This window comes from Carassius gibelio, chromosome A13 (genome assembly GCF_023724105.1).
Source record: "Carassius gibelio isolate Cgi1373 ecotype wild population from Czech Republic chromosome A13, carGib1.2-hapl.c, whole genome shotgun sequence".
Taxonomy (NCBI): Eukaryota; Metazoa; Chordata; class Actinopteri; order Cypriniformes; family Cyprinidae; genus Carassius; species Carassius gibelio.
In genome coordinates, this window is record NC_068383.1 from 5,313,687 (window position 1) to 5,332,710 (window position 19,024).

The 19,024-nt window shown below is 35.6% G+C and overlaps 2 protein-coding genes across 5 annotated transcripts in view; one reads left to right on the plus strand and one right to left on the minus strand.

The window, feature by feature from the left end:
• The first annotated feature begins 3 nt into the window (after positions 1–3).
• Positions 4–15,111, plus strand: LOC128025949 (E3 ubiquitin-protein ligase MARCHF5). Its single transcript, XM_052612590.1, has 6 exons — positions 4–306; positions 8,414–8,616; positions 11,760–11,890; positions 11,970–12,153; positions 13,067–13,233; positions 13,318–15,111. Exons 1-6 carry the CDS (start codon positions 263–265, stop codon positions 13,432–13,434), a joined length of 846 nt encoding a protein of 281 aa, XP_052468550.1. The 5' UTR covers positions 4–262; the 3' UTR covers positions 13,435–15,111.
• Positions 15,112–15,365: 254 nt separating this feature from the next.
• LOC128025945 (insulin-degrading enzyme) overlaps positions 15,366–19,024 on the minus strand; it is a 75,159-nt gene continuing 71,500 nt past the window's right edge. For 2 of the 4 annotated variants that reach the window (XM_052612585.1, XM_052612584.1), the window contains 3 exons: positions 18,693–18,765; positions 18,534–18,601; positions 15,366–18,369 (listed from right to left, as the gene is read on the minus strand). In XM_052612585.1, coding sequence (XP_052468545.1) covers positions 18,274–18,369; positions 18,534–18,601; positions 18,693–18,765 — 237 coding nt within the window. In that variant the 3' untranslated portion in view covers positions 15,366–18,273. Of the gene's footprint in view, positions 18,370–18,518; positions 18,602–18,692; positions 18,766–19,024 lie in introns of all 4 variants that reach the window. The other 2 variants (XM_052612583.1, XM_052612582.1) reach the window with 1 other exon arrangement.

Here is a 19,024-nt window from a genome sequence, read left to right on the forward strand (position 1 = left end):
GCAGTCAATGGAGTCGCTGTGCGTTTTTGGAATTACTGACATTTATGAAAGTTCATTAGTAGATCGGTTTGTAATAATCAGCCTCGATGGTTTATAATCGGATTCCAGCGGTAGTTTAATGACAGTAAGACGCTCATATGCGTGTTTAATACGGCGTTAAGATCCACTGCGGCCTGACGATTACATCTCCATTATTCAAATATTAAAACATTGTCATACTTCAGTTTTCAGTCATTAATTAAGTGCGTGGACTCATGTAAATATGGCAGAAGAGGGAGCGGTTGTGATGCAGCAGGTTGTGGACAGGTGAGTGAAAGAAATAGAAAGTAAACAAACGGCTAATATCAGCTACATTTCAACCTGTCAGTAAAGATACATTTATAGACTTTTAGAAATATGCTTAAACACATAAATATTCGTACCGAACAATTCGAGTAGAAGATAAGTGATTGTTTGCAGGTTTACAGTGTTTCTGCTCTTACATAGAGATGTTACGAGTGTTACTTACGTAATGTGACGTCTTTGAAGGGGGCGTGGCCTTCCTTTGGGTCTTTTAATTATGTTTTAAATAAAGTTTTGCTCCATTGATTATATACCTTTTAGATCTTTAAGCTTATTTATGTTTAACAGCTCCTAAAGATCAATCTATTTTTTGTTAACGTCTAATAACATACTGAAAACACAGCGCTGTGCAGAACTTTTTTTTTCTTCAACAACAGAATATGCAATATTAATATCATTAATAGGCATTAATATTATTAATATCGGTTTTATTATTATTATGAATTATGTTTTGTTGTTGACAACAGTAACAATAATTTTATTATTGTTGTTATTGACTGTGTCTAAATATTATGGGGTTCCCTCTTAATTTATGCAAAACAGTACATTAAATAAGCTTCTTTGACTGTGAAAAGCTGTTTTATTCTGCTTAATGTGGCATTTACTGTGTACTAACTGTTAAAGCCCGTAACATGTGTATATTAATTCCTACTAATAGAAATGTTTATTATTTGAGCTGTCAGGTTGATTAAATTGTCCTTTAAGCAGTGGGGTAACTTCTGTTGATGTTTAATGGATATAATTCCTGAATCCTGAGCATTTTCTGTAGTCTTAGCATGTGACTGAATATGTTACTGTGTTTACCAGTTCAGTACAGGAGTTAAAACCAGTCAGTTTTATGACCTGATAATGTTCATCATGTCACCCTTTTTGTTTGTTTTGTGAATTGTGTCACGTGTTGAAATGACTTCCTGTGTTAATCAACACTATGACAGCTTAACTTTGTATTGAGCCCAGAATATTCCTTTAGTACACAGCTTAAGTCATAAGAGGCTTGATTGCCTCTTTGATCTGACTTGCACACCTGCTCAGGTCAGAGGATGATTTCGGAAAAGTTCACGATAAAAAAATAAAACAAAAAAACTCTCTTTGCCGCATGACTTGGGTGATGTTGGTCTTATGAGCTTTTACTTTAAATGAACCCAGCAAAAAGGACAGTGTGTCCTGGAGAATTTATAATGACACTGTTGTTGTGGTCAGTTTTTGAAGAATGACCCTCAGGGGTCACAAATAAACAGCACTATCCAATAGGATTGTTTTGGTAAATGACATGGACAGGTTCTCATTTCAGAAATTATTCATTGGGTCACTGCGTGTAGTCGTCGAGCTGTTCGGTGTCCTGACCTTGTCCATGTTTTTTCACGCTGACTGTCCTGTCTGCCAGAGGGCCAGCGATTGCAAAATAAACTAGACAGCACTGGCCTGCTGACAGGACACAATTGAGCGGATCTGTACTTCCAGTCAAAAATAAGATTGCTATTAACTTTCATATTAGTATATACATTATTATTGCTTTCATATGTTAGTATATTATACATGATGCACTTTTGGGTTACGGGTGAAGAAATTATTTTATTCAAAAAGAAGAAAAAATATTATATATTTTTTGATAATTAAAAAGTTCATTTAGACAAAATATTGCGTAAATATTATTAATATATTTTAATAAAATATTATATATTATTATAAATATACATTTCTGTTTTTTAAGAAATATTGTTTCTGCAGCAATTTAGTACATTGAAGTGAACATAAAGAACCAGTCATTCTGTTTTAAATAAATGCTGTCCTTTTAATCAATCAGAGAATCTTGAATAGAAATGTATCATGGTTTCCACAAAAAAATATGGAGTAGCACAGCTGTTTATAACTTTTATAATAAGAACAAATGTTTACTGAGTAGCAAATCATCATATTAGAATGATTTCTGAAGGATCATGTGATACTGAAGACTGGAGTAATGAAGCTGAAAATTCAACTTTGCTTTATATTTTCCATTCAAATGTATTAAAATAAGAACCATATTTTTAACTGCAATATTATTTCAATATATTTCTAACAATATTTCAGACTCCATTTAAAAACCTTAAAAATCTTCACTAAACCCCAATCTTTAGAACGGTAGTCATTTTTGACCTCATACTTGTGTTTACATTATAAAATGGGTATTGAGAGGAAAGTACTGTACGAGCTGGTGTTAGTAAAGTGGTTTATTGGCACGTTAGCCTGTTTGTAGACATATCTGTCAGTTGTCATGGTGAAAGCTCTCATCTCTCTCAAATGGATCCTGCATCCTTCTCTTATGTCCGTCACTGAGGCAACAACCTTCACCGGTCTGTGTGGAGGCAGATAGCTGTCCGGCAGACTCCAACACCCACAGCTGCTCGCTCTGCAATGCAGCTCTTCATCACTTGAAAAGACGGGGTCATGCTTAAATCCTGCCTGACCTTTACGTGGCAGACACCCTTTAACCCTCTTTTGTTCTCGTCGGTATTTAGAAAGCCAGCTCCATTTATTTTGGCTGTTTTTAAACCTTATTGTTTTTCCCAGCACAACTTTGCCACATTTCCCCATCATCAGGAGTAAAGCAGGATGTCTTTTCATGACAAATGTGTGAATGAGTCATGTTTGAAAGTGTCAGGAAATTTTTTGGTGTTATGTTCTGTTTGAAAATGCGATTTTGCATGGAGCCCATGCTGATTGCTAATATGTAAGCTCATTTCCACCACTGAAATTTTTTTTTTTATCTCACAATTCAGACTTTGTTTCTCGCAATTCGGTGGAAAAGTCAGAACTGCGAGAAATAAACTCGTGTTTATATTTCACAATGCTGACTTTTTTTTTCCTGAAATGTCAGTTTCTTGCAATTTTTTTTCCACTATTAAGTCAGAACTGTGAGATATAAACTCAAAATTGCACAAAATTATGGCTTCCATAAATTGCTATATTTAAATTTTCTCTGAATTAAATTTCTGTGCAAGGCTGACGCCGATGCTAAGAGAATTCTACAGTGATTGTTCACATTTTCCAAAAGGAAATGGCTGTCAGGATTTCAAATATAAATGTAGTTATAATCAACTATAGCTATTCAGTCAAAATGTGGCTTACTATTGCACTGAAACAGACATATACGTTTTATAGAAATGCTGATAATTCTCCATGGTGTATGAATTTGTGTTCCTCCTGACTTAATACATTTGCTGTTGAAACATGATCTCGTGGATGGGTCTTGTGACTCTGAGCACAGGGTAGAGAGTTAGAGTGAGTTTGTGTGTGTGTGTGTGTGTGTGTGTGTGTGTGTGTTTATGGATCAGCAGTAGGCCACATCTGACCCCTCCTCCAGAACAAATATAGACCACAAGTTCAAGAGGACTTGTGTTACAGGAAAACACTGACTGAAGTTACATGAACTCTAATGTTGCTGTGAATAAGTCACAGTCTATCACGTAATATTTCTAATAGTCTAAAGTAGCTGGCCTTACAGCGATAATGTTGGTACAGAGGGATATTTATATGCTGCTTTATTTCCAAACAAAACCGTGGCAATCCTATCTGTGTCATTATAGTAGAAACGTCTGGGATCTCAGCGGTTCCTCTGATGTTCAGACACTTTCTTTCACTCTCTGTTTTGGCTGGAAGATCCTTCAGATTCCCACAGTCACATGACTGCAGCCGAATGAATAAACGCATTGTGCCGAGGTTTTAATGCCTCTTTAAATGCAGTCTGACCCGGCGTGTAGCTATGAGAACATGCCGGAGAGTTTGTCTTCAGAACACTGTGTGAATCGCACCATTGGTCGTCTTTTCAATACTTAGTCTGAGGTTTATTGAAGAGTTTTGCTCCGTGTTTAACAGTAGACAGTTAATGCTTCCGCATTATCTGACCAAGAGGAAGCTTCCAAACTTTCACAGATTTATTCCTGTTTTAAAGAAACATCAGTCAACACTAGCGAAATGTACAACTTTATTCATGAAAACTCATCCTTTGTGACATGTGACCCAGGAGCATAAAACCAGTCTCTGAGGTTTATTTGCAGTAATAGCCAAAAAAAAAAAAAAAACACACATTGTATGGGTCAAAATTACAGATTTTTCTTTTATGCCAAAAATCATTAGGATATTAATTAAAGATCATGTTCCATTAAGATATTTTGTACATTTCCTACTGTAAATATATATATAAAAAATTTGCTTAGTAATATGCATTGCGTTTTAAAGGTGATTTTCTCAATATTTAGATTTTTTTTGCACCCTCAGATTCCAGGTTTTTCAGATAGTTGTATCTCTGCCAAATATTGTCCGATCCTGACAAACCATACATCAGTGGAAAGCTTATTTATTCAGATTTCACGATGATTATAAATCTCAATTTGGAAAAATTGACACTTTAGACTGGTTTTGTGCTCCGCGGGTCACAAATAGTTGCTCTTTTGAACTTTCATCCGGGTTATCAGTTCCAGTTGTTGTATTGTGTTTCTGTGTCATGTAACCAGCTCTTAACATGTAAAGAAAGGTGAGCGTATTGAATGTCTAACCTCCTGAAGGTATTTCATAGAGCTATATTCTGCAAGAAGTCATGCAGTAATGTAAATCTAGTAGTCAAGAAACCTGTTTTCTGGGCAACAACGAGGGATTTTCCACCATTTTTTTCCTGGAATATTTACATGATTTAATGGGAATTGGTCTGGTTAGGTATATTGGAGATATTTTATGTATTATCACAAACAGTGCTGCTGAAGAGTAATTCTGTCATGTTTCTTCACCTACAGCAGTGGACAGAATGTGATCACATTGTTCAGCTGCATGGGCAGAGTCAACATTTTATTAGCCTTTTAATTCACAAGCTGTTCGGTTTGCACGTGTGGAGAGAAGATGCTGTAATAAGTGTATGTTTATGTTATCATTGTAAAAATGAACAGAAGCCAGCAAAAACAAGGTTTATGCTCTAGTCTGCTTTGCATGGCCGCTAAATATTATGGTTGTTTTTTTTTAAACACCTCATCACAGTTTTCTTCTGTATAATTAGATTTTGTCTCAGAGAATTATGAAAAAAAAAAAAGCATAATCAGCCTGCATTATAAGGGGAAATGGTCCACTCCTTTAAAAATTTATCGGAAAATATTTCTAATAATTTCATTAGTATTTTGTTATTCATGCAGTCTATCTAAATGCTAAAAATATTATTAGTATTTATTTAATGTATTTGTGGTTTATGAAAGAATTGGGAATCTCCTATAAAACCTTCCATTATATTGTGAGATGGGTTATTCTTATAAAAAAAAAAAAAACAATCTAATAACATTTTCTAATAATTTATTATTGATCTTAACACCAAAAAATATTTCTGAAGCTCATTTAAATGTTTTATTGATTTGATCATCTATTAGTAATTTTGACTAAAACTGTTTTTTTATTTTACTTTATTATTATTTTTATGTAAAATCATTTTCTAACTGTTTTAAAATTCATTTTAAGTAAAGGTTTTAATCATTTTTAAAAGTTTAAAAATTTCTTGTTTTATTTTTGTTATTATATCTCTTCATGATTATTTTACTTTCTTTTATGTAAAGCACTTTGAAATACCATTGTGCACGAAATGTGCTATACAAATAAACTTGCCTTGCCTATTAATTTGTTTAGTTTATTTAAAATCTATAGCATATACCTTAGCGTTTATTTATTTATTGATTTATTTGTGGTTTAAAGCACAATTGTTAATGAAATAATTTTGATATATCTGTGAATCAGAAAAAAAACAGACTAAAATCTCATCATCCTATCATATGTCATATATCTTGTTGGTATTTTACTGTGGATAATATAGGCTGAAGTTTGAAACTTTACCCCCAAAAACAAGCCTAAATCAGATTTGTTTTACCTTGTTTATTGGCTGATAATCGGCTTTCCTGACCTTTCACAGTGCACCTGAACGAACCGAGCTTTCCGTGTGTAGATCCATGGCACGTGAGTGTGTTTGAGTGAGGGCCGACAGCGAGATGGCTTGGGTTTCATGGAGGTGATTGTGTGTCTGATGGTTATCATGACGGAGGCAGGGTTACAGGAACAGGAGATGCCTCTGCTCTTTTGGTTCCTCATCTATGATAGTCACTTTCAAGTACGGCTGCTCAGTTATGGCAAAAATCATAATCACGATTATTTTGGTCAATATTGTAATCACGATTATGAGGGAGCCATATGACCAAAACTTTATACGAGTGATTTATTTAAAATACAGTGATAAATCTCAAATATGTGTTTCCTGTATATAAGGTTGCTATGACATCTACATTGTAGAGGCCGGCGGATTTATTTTTTGCAAAGTCTCAAGAAGTATGATTATTTCATTTATTCAATATACTATTTAATGTTTCATTTCAGTTTTAGTTTGGCTCTTGTTTTGTATTTATTGCAGTTTATATGAAAAGGTTCATGTAGCATGGTTCAACCTCCTACAGAAATGAATAATGTAAAATAACCCATTTAGCAAATGTCTCGTTACATGATTTTACTGATTTGCACGGGAAAATGGGCTTTTATGCATGAACGAAAGTGCAGCGCTGCAAATGGGGTGCAATAATCGTTTTATCTCGATTATTGTGTTTTTATAATTGTTGGAGGCCAAAATCAAATCGTTTTTTTCCATTAATTGCACAGCCCTACTTTCAAGAGAGAATCAGACATTCATATGCCATTTAAAAGAGTTTTCTGCTTCTGTAATTTATTATTCCCAAAAATTGTACACCTCTTTCATTTTTATTTATAATAAAAAAGTTGTACTATTGTAATTTCATAGCAATTAACAATTAAAAATGATCTTAAAATGTACTCCCCTCCAGGCCGTCCAAGGTGTAGATGAGTTGGGAACAGATTTATAGAAATGTAGCATTATACACTTGCTCACCAATGGATCCTCTGCAGTGAATGGGTGCCGTCAGAATGAGAGTCCAAACCGCTGATGAAAACGTCACAATAATCTACAAGTAATCCACACCTCTCCAGTCCAACAATTATTTATCAATAATGATCAAGTTATTCAAAATGAATCGTTCAAACTCTACATCTTGGATGGTCTGAGGGTGAGTATGCTAATATTTAATTTGTTGAACTTTTGTCTTAATGCGCCTGTGCTTTCAGCTACCAATATGCTTCATTTAATGCAGTTTACAGTGTTTAAATCAATAACCAGCACCGAAAGTTATCTTTGTAGATTAAACTCGGATATTATTTAGACTGAGATCTTTTAAAGAAGCTGAAGCGTTGTTGTTTCTGGTTTGGGTCTGTGATTGTCATCTGATAGTCCTGAGATGATGATCGCGGTCACCTGAGCGCCTCTTCATCCCTCATGCTTTATTCAGAAACAGCCAGAATGGAAAATCTGTCTCAGGAACCTGAGAGAACGGCGAGTCCCTATCCCTGACCCAGCAGCGCAGAAACACTGAGAGATTTGACCTGGAGAAGGATCATCATTAGACATTGTCTTTGTGATGCTAGACAACAAAATAAACCGACATTTGGACATCATTTGGAGTAATTAATTGGCATATTATGTGATCAGTTCACAAAAAGACAAACATTAAATAAAAACTTAAATTAATCTATAAATGATCTTAATTTGTGGGCTTTTCTCAGCAAAAATGCTGATATGTGAAGTGCATTTGTGATAATTTGAGTAATTGAGTAATTCATTTATTAAGAATGTAGTATATAAAACAAGTTTTATCTGTGATTGTTTAGACAGTTGAGTTGTTGAAAAAAAAAATGACGGGGAGATTAAAATGATAACATGAATGTTTTTTTCATCGTTTGAGGTGGAGTTGATCATCTTGTTTCATTTGTGCTGAGTCACTGACCCATATTACTCAGCAGTTGCCTCTTTCTTTCTTTCTCTTTTTATTTTTTTATTTTTTTGCAGACTGTCCCTTGATACTTTTAAGAGATGAACTATAAAAAGAACTCCTGGAGCCTTGAACTTTACACCATTACACGACTGTTTCTCTTCACCTTTATGTTATTCTTTGGCCTGAATGAATCCCCGAGTGCTGATGTGTGTGTGTGTGTGTGTGTGTTTCAGGAGTTGTTGGGTGTGTTTTGCCACAGATGAGGATGACCGTACGGCGGAGTGGGTGCGTCCGTGCCGCTGCCGTGGTTCCACTAAATGGGTTCATCAGTCATGTCTTCAGCGCTGGGTTGATGAGAAACAGAGGGGCAACAGCACCGCGCGTGTGGCCTGCCCACAATGCAATGCTGAATACCTCATCGTGTTCCCTAAGCTCGGTATGACAACTCTTTAATGCTGAGCGTCAGTTTATGTTCTTAAAAATGTGTCTTGTATTCTTTCTTAATATACAGAGTAAATTTAATGCCATTTATTTGGTTGATTTTCCTAAAAAAAAAAATTTTCTTCTTTTGTTCACCAACACTTCCTTTTTATATGATCAAAATATTGTTACAATTTTACATTTCCTGTGTGAATCTGTTTTAAAATGTCATTTATTCCTGTGATGCGGAGCTGAATTTTCAGCATCATTACTCCGGTCTTCAGCGTCACATGATCCATCAATGCACTCGTTCTCAAAAATAGTATTAACTTCTATCAACAACAACAAAAAACGATGATTTTAATGACTAATTAATGGCTTAATTGAAAGTGAAAATATTCAATACAACGCCCTGCCTTTGCTGGGAATATAATTAGCAGTTCACTTTCACGTACCACACATGACAAGCAAAATTCTAGACATACTTTCAGACTTTATCAGCCTTCATCAAATGTCACCGCAGTAGTTCTGAATAGTTGCGCTTGTTTATTTAGTTTCTTTTGTACTGAGTAGGTCAATCCTGATTGAAAAGAGAAATCCCTCTTTTGATCCTGGTGATGAGGCTTTGCTTGTGATTCCAGTAATCCGCTGCTCACCAAGCCAAATGTCATTTTTCATCCTCTTGTGTTTCATCTCTTATGTAAATCGGTCCGGTTCGAGAGTCTAACAACATTAGTTTCTCTTCACGCTGCGCTTATAATCTTCCTCCGACTGGATCTCCTGAGGGCCGGTCTGTCGTCCTCTCTCACTCTCCGTCTCTTTCCACAGCGATGGGTTTATTCTGGGATATGGTTGTCAGGGTGACCGCGGCCGGCTGTGAAATTGCACCAATCATGCTCGCCGTCTAACTTTCAAACTGTAGGAAGGCGAGCGAGGCAGAGCGACGCAGTCAGAGAGATGAACGTCACTGCTCGTGAATGTGAGGGTTTCCTGCACCGCTGCAGAACCGTTTCATGTTTTAACTGCATTGTGAGCTTGAAAGATTGGGAAACAGAATATGTGTGAATAGAGAAGTGAGTTTCATATTGCTCTTTGAAATCTGAACTGAATTTAGCTTTGATTACTGGAATAAATGACATTTTCAGATAAAAAAAAAAGGCTTTATAGAACCTGCAGAAATCCAGAAGATACTTTCAGCAGATAGAAATGTACAAAACTAGGTTGAAGTTCATGCAGAGATCTGAACTTGAAACAAGATTGTGCTGATTTGACTGAAGGAAGAGGAAGATATTTCTATTCTTCATAAAGTCTTTGTGTGTGCTTTTGGTAACCAAGATGAAAATCCTGATGGGTGACATTCAGTTGTTGATTTCAGTAGCCCATGGACGAGGAAGTTCTTTCACATCAGATGGACGGGACACGCTGTCCACATCTTACCATATAATACGCAATCACTCTCCCATTTCTTCCACAGGACGCACTGTGTTCCACTTTATATATGATGCCTTCCTTACAATGCTGACTTTGGTTTGGAAGTTTAGTTGGTCTTGCTAAATGCTACACAGATCTGCCACTTTGCTCGGAAAAGCCATTACATAACTAAGAAGGTGAAAGACCATCTGTCCTTTCCCCATATACTTCTCCTGATTAACTTTCAAGATGTTTTTCAGAGCAGTGCAGCTTGAAGAGATGACTTCACACTGAACTTGTCTTACGCAGCCTGGCATTGGAGAGGGTTTGTAGGGAACGGAAAGTCCTTGTTTCACTGCCGTTCTTTGGCAGAGCAGTGAAGCTGGTGTAAATACACTGAAGAATGCACTGCAGATGTTTTCCTGCTAAGTGCACTTGATTTTGAGTGATTTTAATAATTGAATCAGTGGCCGGCTGCAGAAGTGCCCGAGCGATTCCTGTTCCCATGCAGGAGTCTCATGCAGTGCTAGAGAGAACGTGAACCAGATTCCGGTGCTTTCAACAGAATATTCCATATTAATATTCTCGAGAGGGGTCAGTGATCCCGACACACACACACACACACACACACACACACGCCTGAAGAGTGCCTGCTCTGCTTTTGAGAGCTGAATTAATATGTGGCAAAGGTTCATTTACACAGAAATTTTTCACTGCGGTTCCATGTACAGTAACGGAGTAAACTGCGCCGTGTTTGTGACTGTTCACTGTGTGAACACACGATAACCACATAGTGAATTAAACTGGATGATCTTCGGCAGCTGGTGTGCTCTCAGTGATGTGGTGTCTCAAATTTGGATAAATAATCATATATAGTGAGAAGAGCATTTGAAGGCCTGTTGATTCCCAACACAATGTATTGTAATATCATCTTCTGCCCCCTGCTGGAGAGGCGGGAAACCACAGACACTTCTCCCTCTTGCTTTGTGATACGGTTTCTTAAATATAGCTTCATGTCTGCTTGATGATATACACTGTACATGCCAATATAGAGCATTTTACAGTTTCCTGTGGAGATGCACAGCATTTCAAATGTAGGATTTTTTTTTTTTAAATTTCAAAGAAGTTTCTTGCTCACCAAGAACAAATTTATTTGAGAAATACAGTAAAAACTGTAATTATTGTGAAATATTATTACAATTTAAAATAACTGTTTTCTATTTGAATGCATTTTAAAATGTAATTTATTTCTGTGATGCAAAGCTGAATTTTCAGCATCATTACTCTTTCAGAAATCATTCTACTATGATTTGCTGCTCAAGAAACATTTATTATCAATGTTGAAATGAGTTGTGCAGCTTAATATTTTTGAAGAAACGTAATAAAAAACTTTTTCAGGATTTTTTCTTTTAACGTAAATATGATTTTGTAACATTATAAAGTAAACGTTGTTTTTCATCATTTTAATGTATCCTTAGTTGCTAGTGTCTTTGTAGTTATTTTGAGTTGATTTGCATTATGTTATAATTGTTTGGTATTTAAATATAATTTTTAGTTCGTTAATTCTGTGAAAGTACTGTTTGAAGAAAGTGTTCATTTAAATTCAGCATTTTTGTTAATACACCATATCTCTCAGCATTTTATAGGCCACGACTTTCCAAATATTGTCATCTGCAATTCAAAACCCGTTTTAGCCTGGAACTGCGTGTGGGTGTGTTAAAGTGTGTGTGTGTCTGTGTCTGTGTTCAGGGCCGGTGGTGTATGTGCTGGATCTGGCAGACCGGTTGATCTCGAAGGCCTGTCCGTTTGCTGCTGCTGGTATCATGGTGGGATCCATTTACTGGACGGCTGTCACATACGGCGCGGTGACTGTCATGCAGGTGAGACGTCACTCACAGCTGAAAGGATTTCACAGGCATTCTTTGATGCTTACCAATCTGTCTATCTCTGTCTCTTTAGGTTGTGGGTCATAAGGAAGGTCTGGATGTGATGGAACGGGCCGATCCTCTCTTCTTGTTGATTGGCCTGCCCACCATCCCAGTTATGCTAATTCTAGGGAAGATGATTCGCTGGGAGGATTATGTGCTCCGCCTCTGGAGGAAATACTCCAGTAAGCTTCAGATCCTTAACAGTATCTTCCCAGGTCAGTGGTTATGGAACAGACAGAGATGTGTCTGTGGACTATATATATATATATATATATATATGTGTGTGTGTGTGTTAGGAATAATTATGTTCTTTAAAAGTAAAAAAAAAATGTTTAAGTCTCGTTCACCAATGCTACATTTATTTGATAAAAAAGTAATATTGAATAATATTATTGCAATTAAAAATAACTGCTTTCTATTTTAATGGATTTTAAAATGTAATTTATTACTGTGATGCATAACTTAATTTTCAGCATCATTACTCCAGTCCTCAGTGTCACATGACCCTTCAGAAATCATTCTAATATGCTGATTTGTTATTATTAATAAGTTGCAAATAAATTGGTCAAAAAGCCTCTAAATTAAGTTTATTTGTAATATCCAGTATAGTTCTTAATATACTTAGCCTACTTTTGCGTATCATAAATTTTGTTTTTAATTTATGGGGAATAACTTGTCTAAGGTTGATGATTCTACTTTGTAAATTCACATCAAATGAAAACAAACCAAAAATAAGACCCAAATGAAACAACCAAGTAGAATAAAAAAAATATTTTACTAAAAATATTTTTATTTATTTTTTAATTACATTTTTATTTATTTTATTTATTATTTATTTTATTTATTTTTATATATATTATTTATTTTTATTACATTTGTATTTATTTATTTTTATATATTTTATTTATTATTTTTATTAAATTTTTTGCAAATGAACGTATTTTACACAATATTTACTCAAAATTCAGTATTTGAAACCAGTTTTTTATCCCTTGACAAAGCTATCAGTCTCATTTTAAAGAACACAGTTGGAAAGCTGAACTGCCTCATATTTCTGTTCATCACTACAAGCTTGAAATCTTCACCGAAAGCGCTCATAAATCCCGTGCCTCATTCTGTCTCGCGTAGGTATTGGCTGCCCAGTGCCGAGGATCCCTGCGGAGGCCAGTCCGATGGCCGATCACGTGTCAGCCACACGCATTCTGTGCGGCGCCCTCGTGTTCCCCACCATCGCCACCATCGTGGGTAAACTGATGTTCAGCAGCGTCAACTCAAACCTTCAGAGGACCATTCTGGTACAAGAACATCCTGGAAAGCGTTCTCAGTGATCTGTACACACGTATCCTGACACTGATGAGCTGTATTTCTCTCTGTTTCAGGGTGGCATAGCGTTTGTGGCTATTAAAGGAGCGTTTAAGGTTTATTTCAAGCAGCAGCAATATCTCCGACAAGCTCATCGCAAGATCCTCAATTTCCCCGAGACGGAGGAGGCCTGAGCTCATCATCAAAACTCTGTTCGATTCCATCCACGTCATTTTGATTTCACGCAGCTTTGAGAGACACTACAGGACATTTTCACAGACGCTGGATTTGGTTTTCTATTTTTTGTTTTGTTTTGTGAATGCGATTATTGTGTTTGGCGAATTGAATAGAGATTGAGCTTTGTTTCAGTTGATTTGATCAGACCCAGGAGTGCGTTACTCATTTTATGGGCTTTGACATTTTAAGGAAAGAAATATTGAAGTAAGTTTTTATATGAATGAGTTGCTGTTTTATATTGAATTAGAAATGTTCAGGTGAATCACTATCTTTCAAATGAATCTTTAAAGCATGTAAAAGAAGAGGTGCCGTTTCACTTGAACCACTTTTCTTCCTTCATTAACAGTTCGACTAGTGAATGCAATATTCAATTCTGAAAGCAAACTGGTATATGTTATAATCTTATAAAATAACTTTTTACGTGGTCTTCTCGGATGAATTTCATAATTTCCTGTTATATTTCACGCCAAACTCTAAAGAAGTAAATTGCTTTGCAAGAAAAAAAGCAAGCAAGTCTGGACACAATGATTTTTGTTTAAATTTGTATTCAATTTAGTATGTATATACTGTTAAAATGATACAAACAGAAAATGTATTTTGTATGAAATTAAATTTTTTTTGTATGCATTCAATTACGGAAATAATTTCACAAATCAAAAAAAGTCACGTTGCAAAAATCTTGAACCAATTTTTTTTTTTTTTTTTTAGCAAAATCAATATTTAATGGGGTGAAATATGACAGCGTTTGTGAAATTCACCGTCTTGCCTGCCTTCAGATAATTTAAGCGATCAGCCGATCATATTTCATTTCTATCTTTGTGATGCTGATGTCGGAGTTTCAGGGAGTCAGAATCCAGTGTTTGGTCCTTAATTGATCACTCTATTAAAACATTATGGTTCCTGATGCCTCATAACTGCAGTTAATAAACCTGTTTCATAATATATTCCCAGAGATAAATAGTCATCTATAACAATGAACTTAAGAGTATTAGTGGCCTTTTTATTACACCAGGACAAAATGTCTTTAGACAGATTTATTAGTGAACATGCCATTATTTTCTGAATCATTATGTTTCGTGACTTGTAATTCATGTAGCGCAGCGGCTTTATCTCCAGCCATCAGCCACTATAATATGGATGAAATTGGGAGGAAAACAGTATATGAAGACAGTGGCAGTGCAGAATAGTAATGTTTTGTAATGCAGTATTACACTACAGTGTGAGTTAGTGATGAAACCTCTTCCAGTGGGCAGTGAGAGTCTTGTGTAAATAACTCTGCTTAACATTTAATTAACTGTTGGAGTGCTGTTTGTCCATAGAGTTCAAATACATCATTACAGCTTTTGATGATAGGCGCTAACCTGAAAGAACATGCTTAATATTGAGGTAGTTGCTAAGAAATAGTGTTTAGCTCCAAGACTAACGGTGAGTTTTGCTGTTGGCTAAAATGATTTTAAATTCTCATTCTTTTTTCAGCATGTAATCGTGCTGTATAATAGCAGTGGGTTATGTGTTATGTCTCCTGTTGTACAGATGAAGCACAATGCCAAATGCATTGCAAGATGCGCTGTACAGATACGGCTTCTGAATTCAGTTTCCTGGTTGGTTTATGTAAATAAATGTATTTTTCCAAAGCCTGACTGTGTGTATTGGGCAGTTTGAGTTTTTAACTTGGACTGAAAGTGACGAGGATTTCAAACACGTCCTAATAAATCATGCAAGAGTCTATTCCTAAATCTGTAGCATATAAAACTATAGGGTCATTTGTCGGTACACGTCTCACTAACAGTACAAATGGATTGCAATTGTGTGTTGCTGCTATCGGCACAGGATTTACATGCTTATATATATAAATAAATAAATAAAACAAAGACAAAAACACCACAAATGAGTTCATACAATTGTTTAATTATCATAAAGCAGAAACTCCTCCACAGTCAGGTACACTTCTAAATCACCTAATAAACACGAGAGATTTCAAACCAATTATTTCCACCTAGTGACTGCAGTTTGGTGCATACAAGGTCATCCCAGAATGTCACATCATCTTAGACTCATGCAGGGCAACTCATTAAATCCCGCTCTTCTAGATTTCTTTACTCTAATATTCTGCCTACGGTTCAGCACAGTAAAACACACGTGACCTCAGGTTACAGGAGATGGTGAGAACCACAAGAATCTGTTGCAGTCAGTGACCTACAGAACTCGGAGCTGATTTTAAAATAGTTAAAGGGATGTGGGGTGCAACAAATGCGCCGATTGCATGCGAAATGCATCTTTGGATTTTAAAGCAATCTAGAAGTTCACCTCCCCCCCACCTCACAAAATTAAATACTCAGCCTCAAGTCATTCCAAACCTGTATTTTCTTTATTTTATGGAACAAAAATATCCAAAAGGTCCATGCTGATTTTTCCATCGAAATCATTCAGTGACCAAGAACCAAATAAATGATAGTTCATACAAAAATAAAAACAAATCACAAATGAGGGCGAGTAAATGACCATTTTCTTTTTGGAGTAAAATTATCACATTAACCTGATAACTGTCACTCACGTTTTTGAAGATAGACTTGAATGTGCATGATACAAACCTAAATTTTTATAATTCATGACTGAAAACATTTTGTAACATGATTTTGATGTGCCTTTTACATGGTAATGCAATGTCTGATTTTAAAATGGGTTTTGAAGGATGAATTTTGAGATTTTATGTTTTCAAGTGATATATAACTTCTGATGATTTCTAAAATGTGATTTTGAGAAAAAGGCAACGAGGAAGTCTTTTTTTTAAACTAAGATCAAAGCTCCTTTTGTAATGTAGATTTCTGAGGGTGCACTCTTTTCATAAATTAATCTATTACTTTTCCTACATAATTTTTAACAAAAAATATTGGTATAATATATATTTGGGAGTCTTAGACCTTTCCAATGATATATAGTTTGTCAAGATTAGATTAAAATTGATTGTAATATAGTATAGTCAACATAGGCGTCCCGTATACGGGACGGGGTGACATTTTACAGGTTAAACTCACAAAGCAGAGTTCTTTCAGTAATATGAGCATACTATTATGTAATACTTTGTTTCAATTTTAAAAGTTGTACAAAATTTGGTTTGCTTTTTGCCATTTATCACAATATTTAAATTTATCTTTTTAACCAATTTCAGTAAACTTTAGTAGACTTAAATCCCCCCCAAAGTTTCCCCTAATATATACTGTATATATTTTTTAATTTAACGAGTTTAACAACGAAGCAATTAATTCCCTTCAAAAGATTTGAAGTACAACTCAAAAGAACTACTTTATTGGTTCTTTTAATGCCATTTTTAAAGCTTCACTTTAAGTGCATGGAAAAGAACTCACCAAACTTCTTTTTCCATTAAGGAAATGTAATACAGGATTGGAAGGCCATGAGAACCAATAAAATGATTACATTAAAATTTCTGGATGAACTATTCTTAACTAATCCTTTAAATTCAAAAACACAAAGCACCAAAACCAATGCAGTGAGATGCCTGAGTATATTCATCTTTTAGTGGTACTACCAAATTAATCTAAGCGGCTGATATCAAATTGTACAGTTTGTTTTGCCGAGCATGAAGCAGTGTTCGTAACTTTGATGGAGGTGATAGGATGGTCATAGAGTTTCTAAAAAAATGCAGCATAGAGTTGATTTGATATGCCTGAGTAAGTCCAGAATACTTTTTAGCACTAAAAACACAAATGATGTTGAAGACTTGACTCAAGACAAGACGAACACACCTGAGATGAGGAAAAGGAATGAATTACAGACCGACATGATGTTCTTGTGTCAGCGCAGGTAAATTACAGCCTTCAAACATGTCTCAGTAGGGTTTTCTGAGCACAGACCAAATCTAGATCTTGTTTAATCTGTTTCTAGGAACCAAGCTGAAAGTGTGTGAAGAAAAACCCCATGTATAGAGTTTAAGACACTAGTCATAGGTCCTGTAAGTCACATTATTGCTTGTGAGGAGTGCATAATCACAAGTCAAGACATCAGATGTTAAAACAAACCCAGTTAAAGCGGATTTCAGAGTCGGTTTCTCATAACTTCCTGAAAGTGTTGTCATGTGGATATCATTATAGGGGTGAGTTAGAACAAACTATTTCATGAGAGGAATCTTGAGTTTAGGTCAGATGAACATGGTTTCATGTATAATCTGAACTGCTTCACGACAAAGTAACTTAAACAATTGAAAATGATATTAAAAATGGTTTATGAGATTTCTTCAACCGCATATAAAATCAAAGTCCATCAAGTAAACCACCTTGGATTTGCAAAACTATCCTTAAAGATAAAACTCTGCTAACATGCACAGAAACTAAAAACAACTCAAAGCAATCGATTAAATTAAACTTTCAAAAAGGTGCCAGAAAACCTGATCACCGATTAAAATCATCTTAAGGCCAGCATTTCATTTCAGGAGACTTGACTTGATAAATGACACAACAGCTTTCTTGTTTAACAGTGGTGTAAATGAAATGAAACCGAACAATGAAGATGTTTGATCGTGTCCAGCGAGTGATTCCTATGTTATAAAAGGAATACAAATTTTCTGACAGAAGCAACGTGAAACAAACATTGTATGGTTTTTTTTTTTTGTATCTATGAGATATCAGGTGTGCATGTCTCACGTAGAGCACAACTAAAAATGCTGCAAGCAGCACGGTCATGGCCCTGTCTGCTTACACACAGACACACACACACTCACGCAAAGACAACGATATAACTGGCTCCGTACTTGGGCATCTCTGACAATTCCATGATGCTGGTCACAGTTTGGCAGCCATGAAATTGATGTGAGGTTTGGTGAGAGGGAACAGCGGCAGACTCCTTTTGAATTCAGTCATATCCTGAACCAGTGACGGCTGAAACACACAACACAATGGGTGATTTATTTATTTCTAAAGAAAATGCAAGCAGTACTTGCTAATGCAAAACTATCCACCACAAAATTTTGAGGCCATTAAATATTGCATATTGCATATCCAAAAATGCATATTGCAACTGTACATACACATTTATGCGATACCTGAGGAAGTGAAGGGGCAGGAGCCAGATTGACATCATTTTGAGCAGGAAACTCTCCAACCACTGGACCTACAGGAAACACGTGCTAGAAATAAATGAATCTGCCCTGCTGCTACTGCAGTCAGTCCAATCAAAATGGAAGTACTGTGCAAGTACTTACAGGAGTCCATCTCTCTAGACAACACATGCACAGATACTTTGTGTCTTCTGGGAGCATCAATGGCCAACAAGTCCTGGAGAGAACAGACATGATGAATGAACCACATGACCAGAGGCATTAAATATTTGGAGATATGAAGATAAATTATTTGTTTGCAAGGGCTGCATTTAATTTAAATTTAAATTAAGCACTCGGAAACTACTTCATATACACAGACTTAATATTTTTATATAGTTATAGAAAATCTGAATCTTTAAGCATATAACTGACAGCAATGGTCTCACTGAAATATTTGCAAATGCCGTTGAGATTGGCCCTTTTTGCATGTGTTT

What these genes read in the sequence shown, in the direction of transcription:
- LOC128025949 (XM_052612590.1), top strand. Translation starts at nt 263, where the DNA reads ATGGCAGAAGAGGGAGCGGTTGTGATGCAGCAGGTTGTGGACAG. An exon ending in ATGCAGCAGGTTGTGGACAG is followed by an intron (nt 307 to 8,413) that starts GTGAGTGAAAGA and finishes TGTGTGTTTCAG; the next exon opens with GAGTTGTTGGGTGTGTTTTG. An exon ending in CCTTAACAGTATCTTCCCAG is followed by an intron (nt 12,154 to 13,066) that starts GTCAGTGGTTAT and finishes TGTCTCGCGTAG; the next exon opens with GTATTGGCTGCCCAGTGCCG.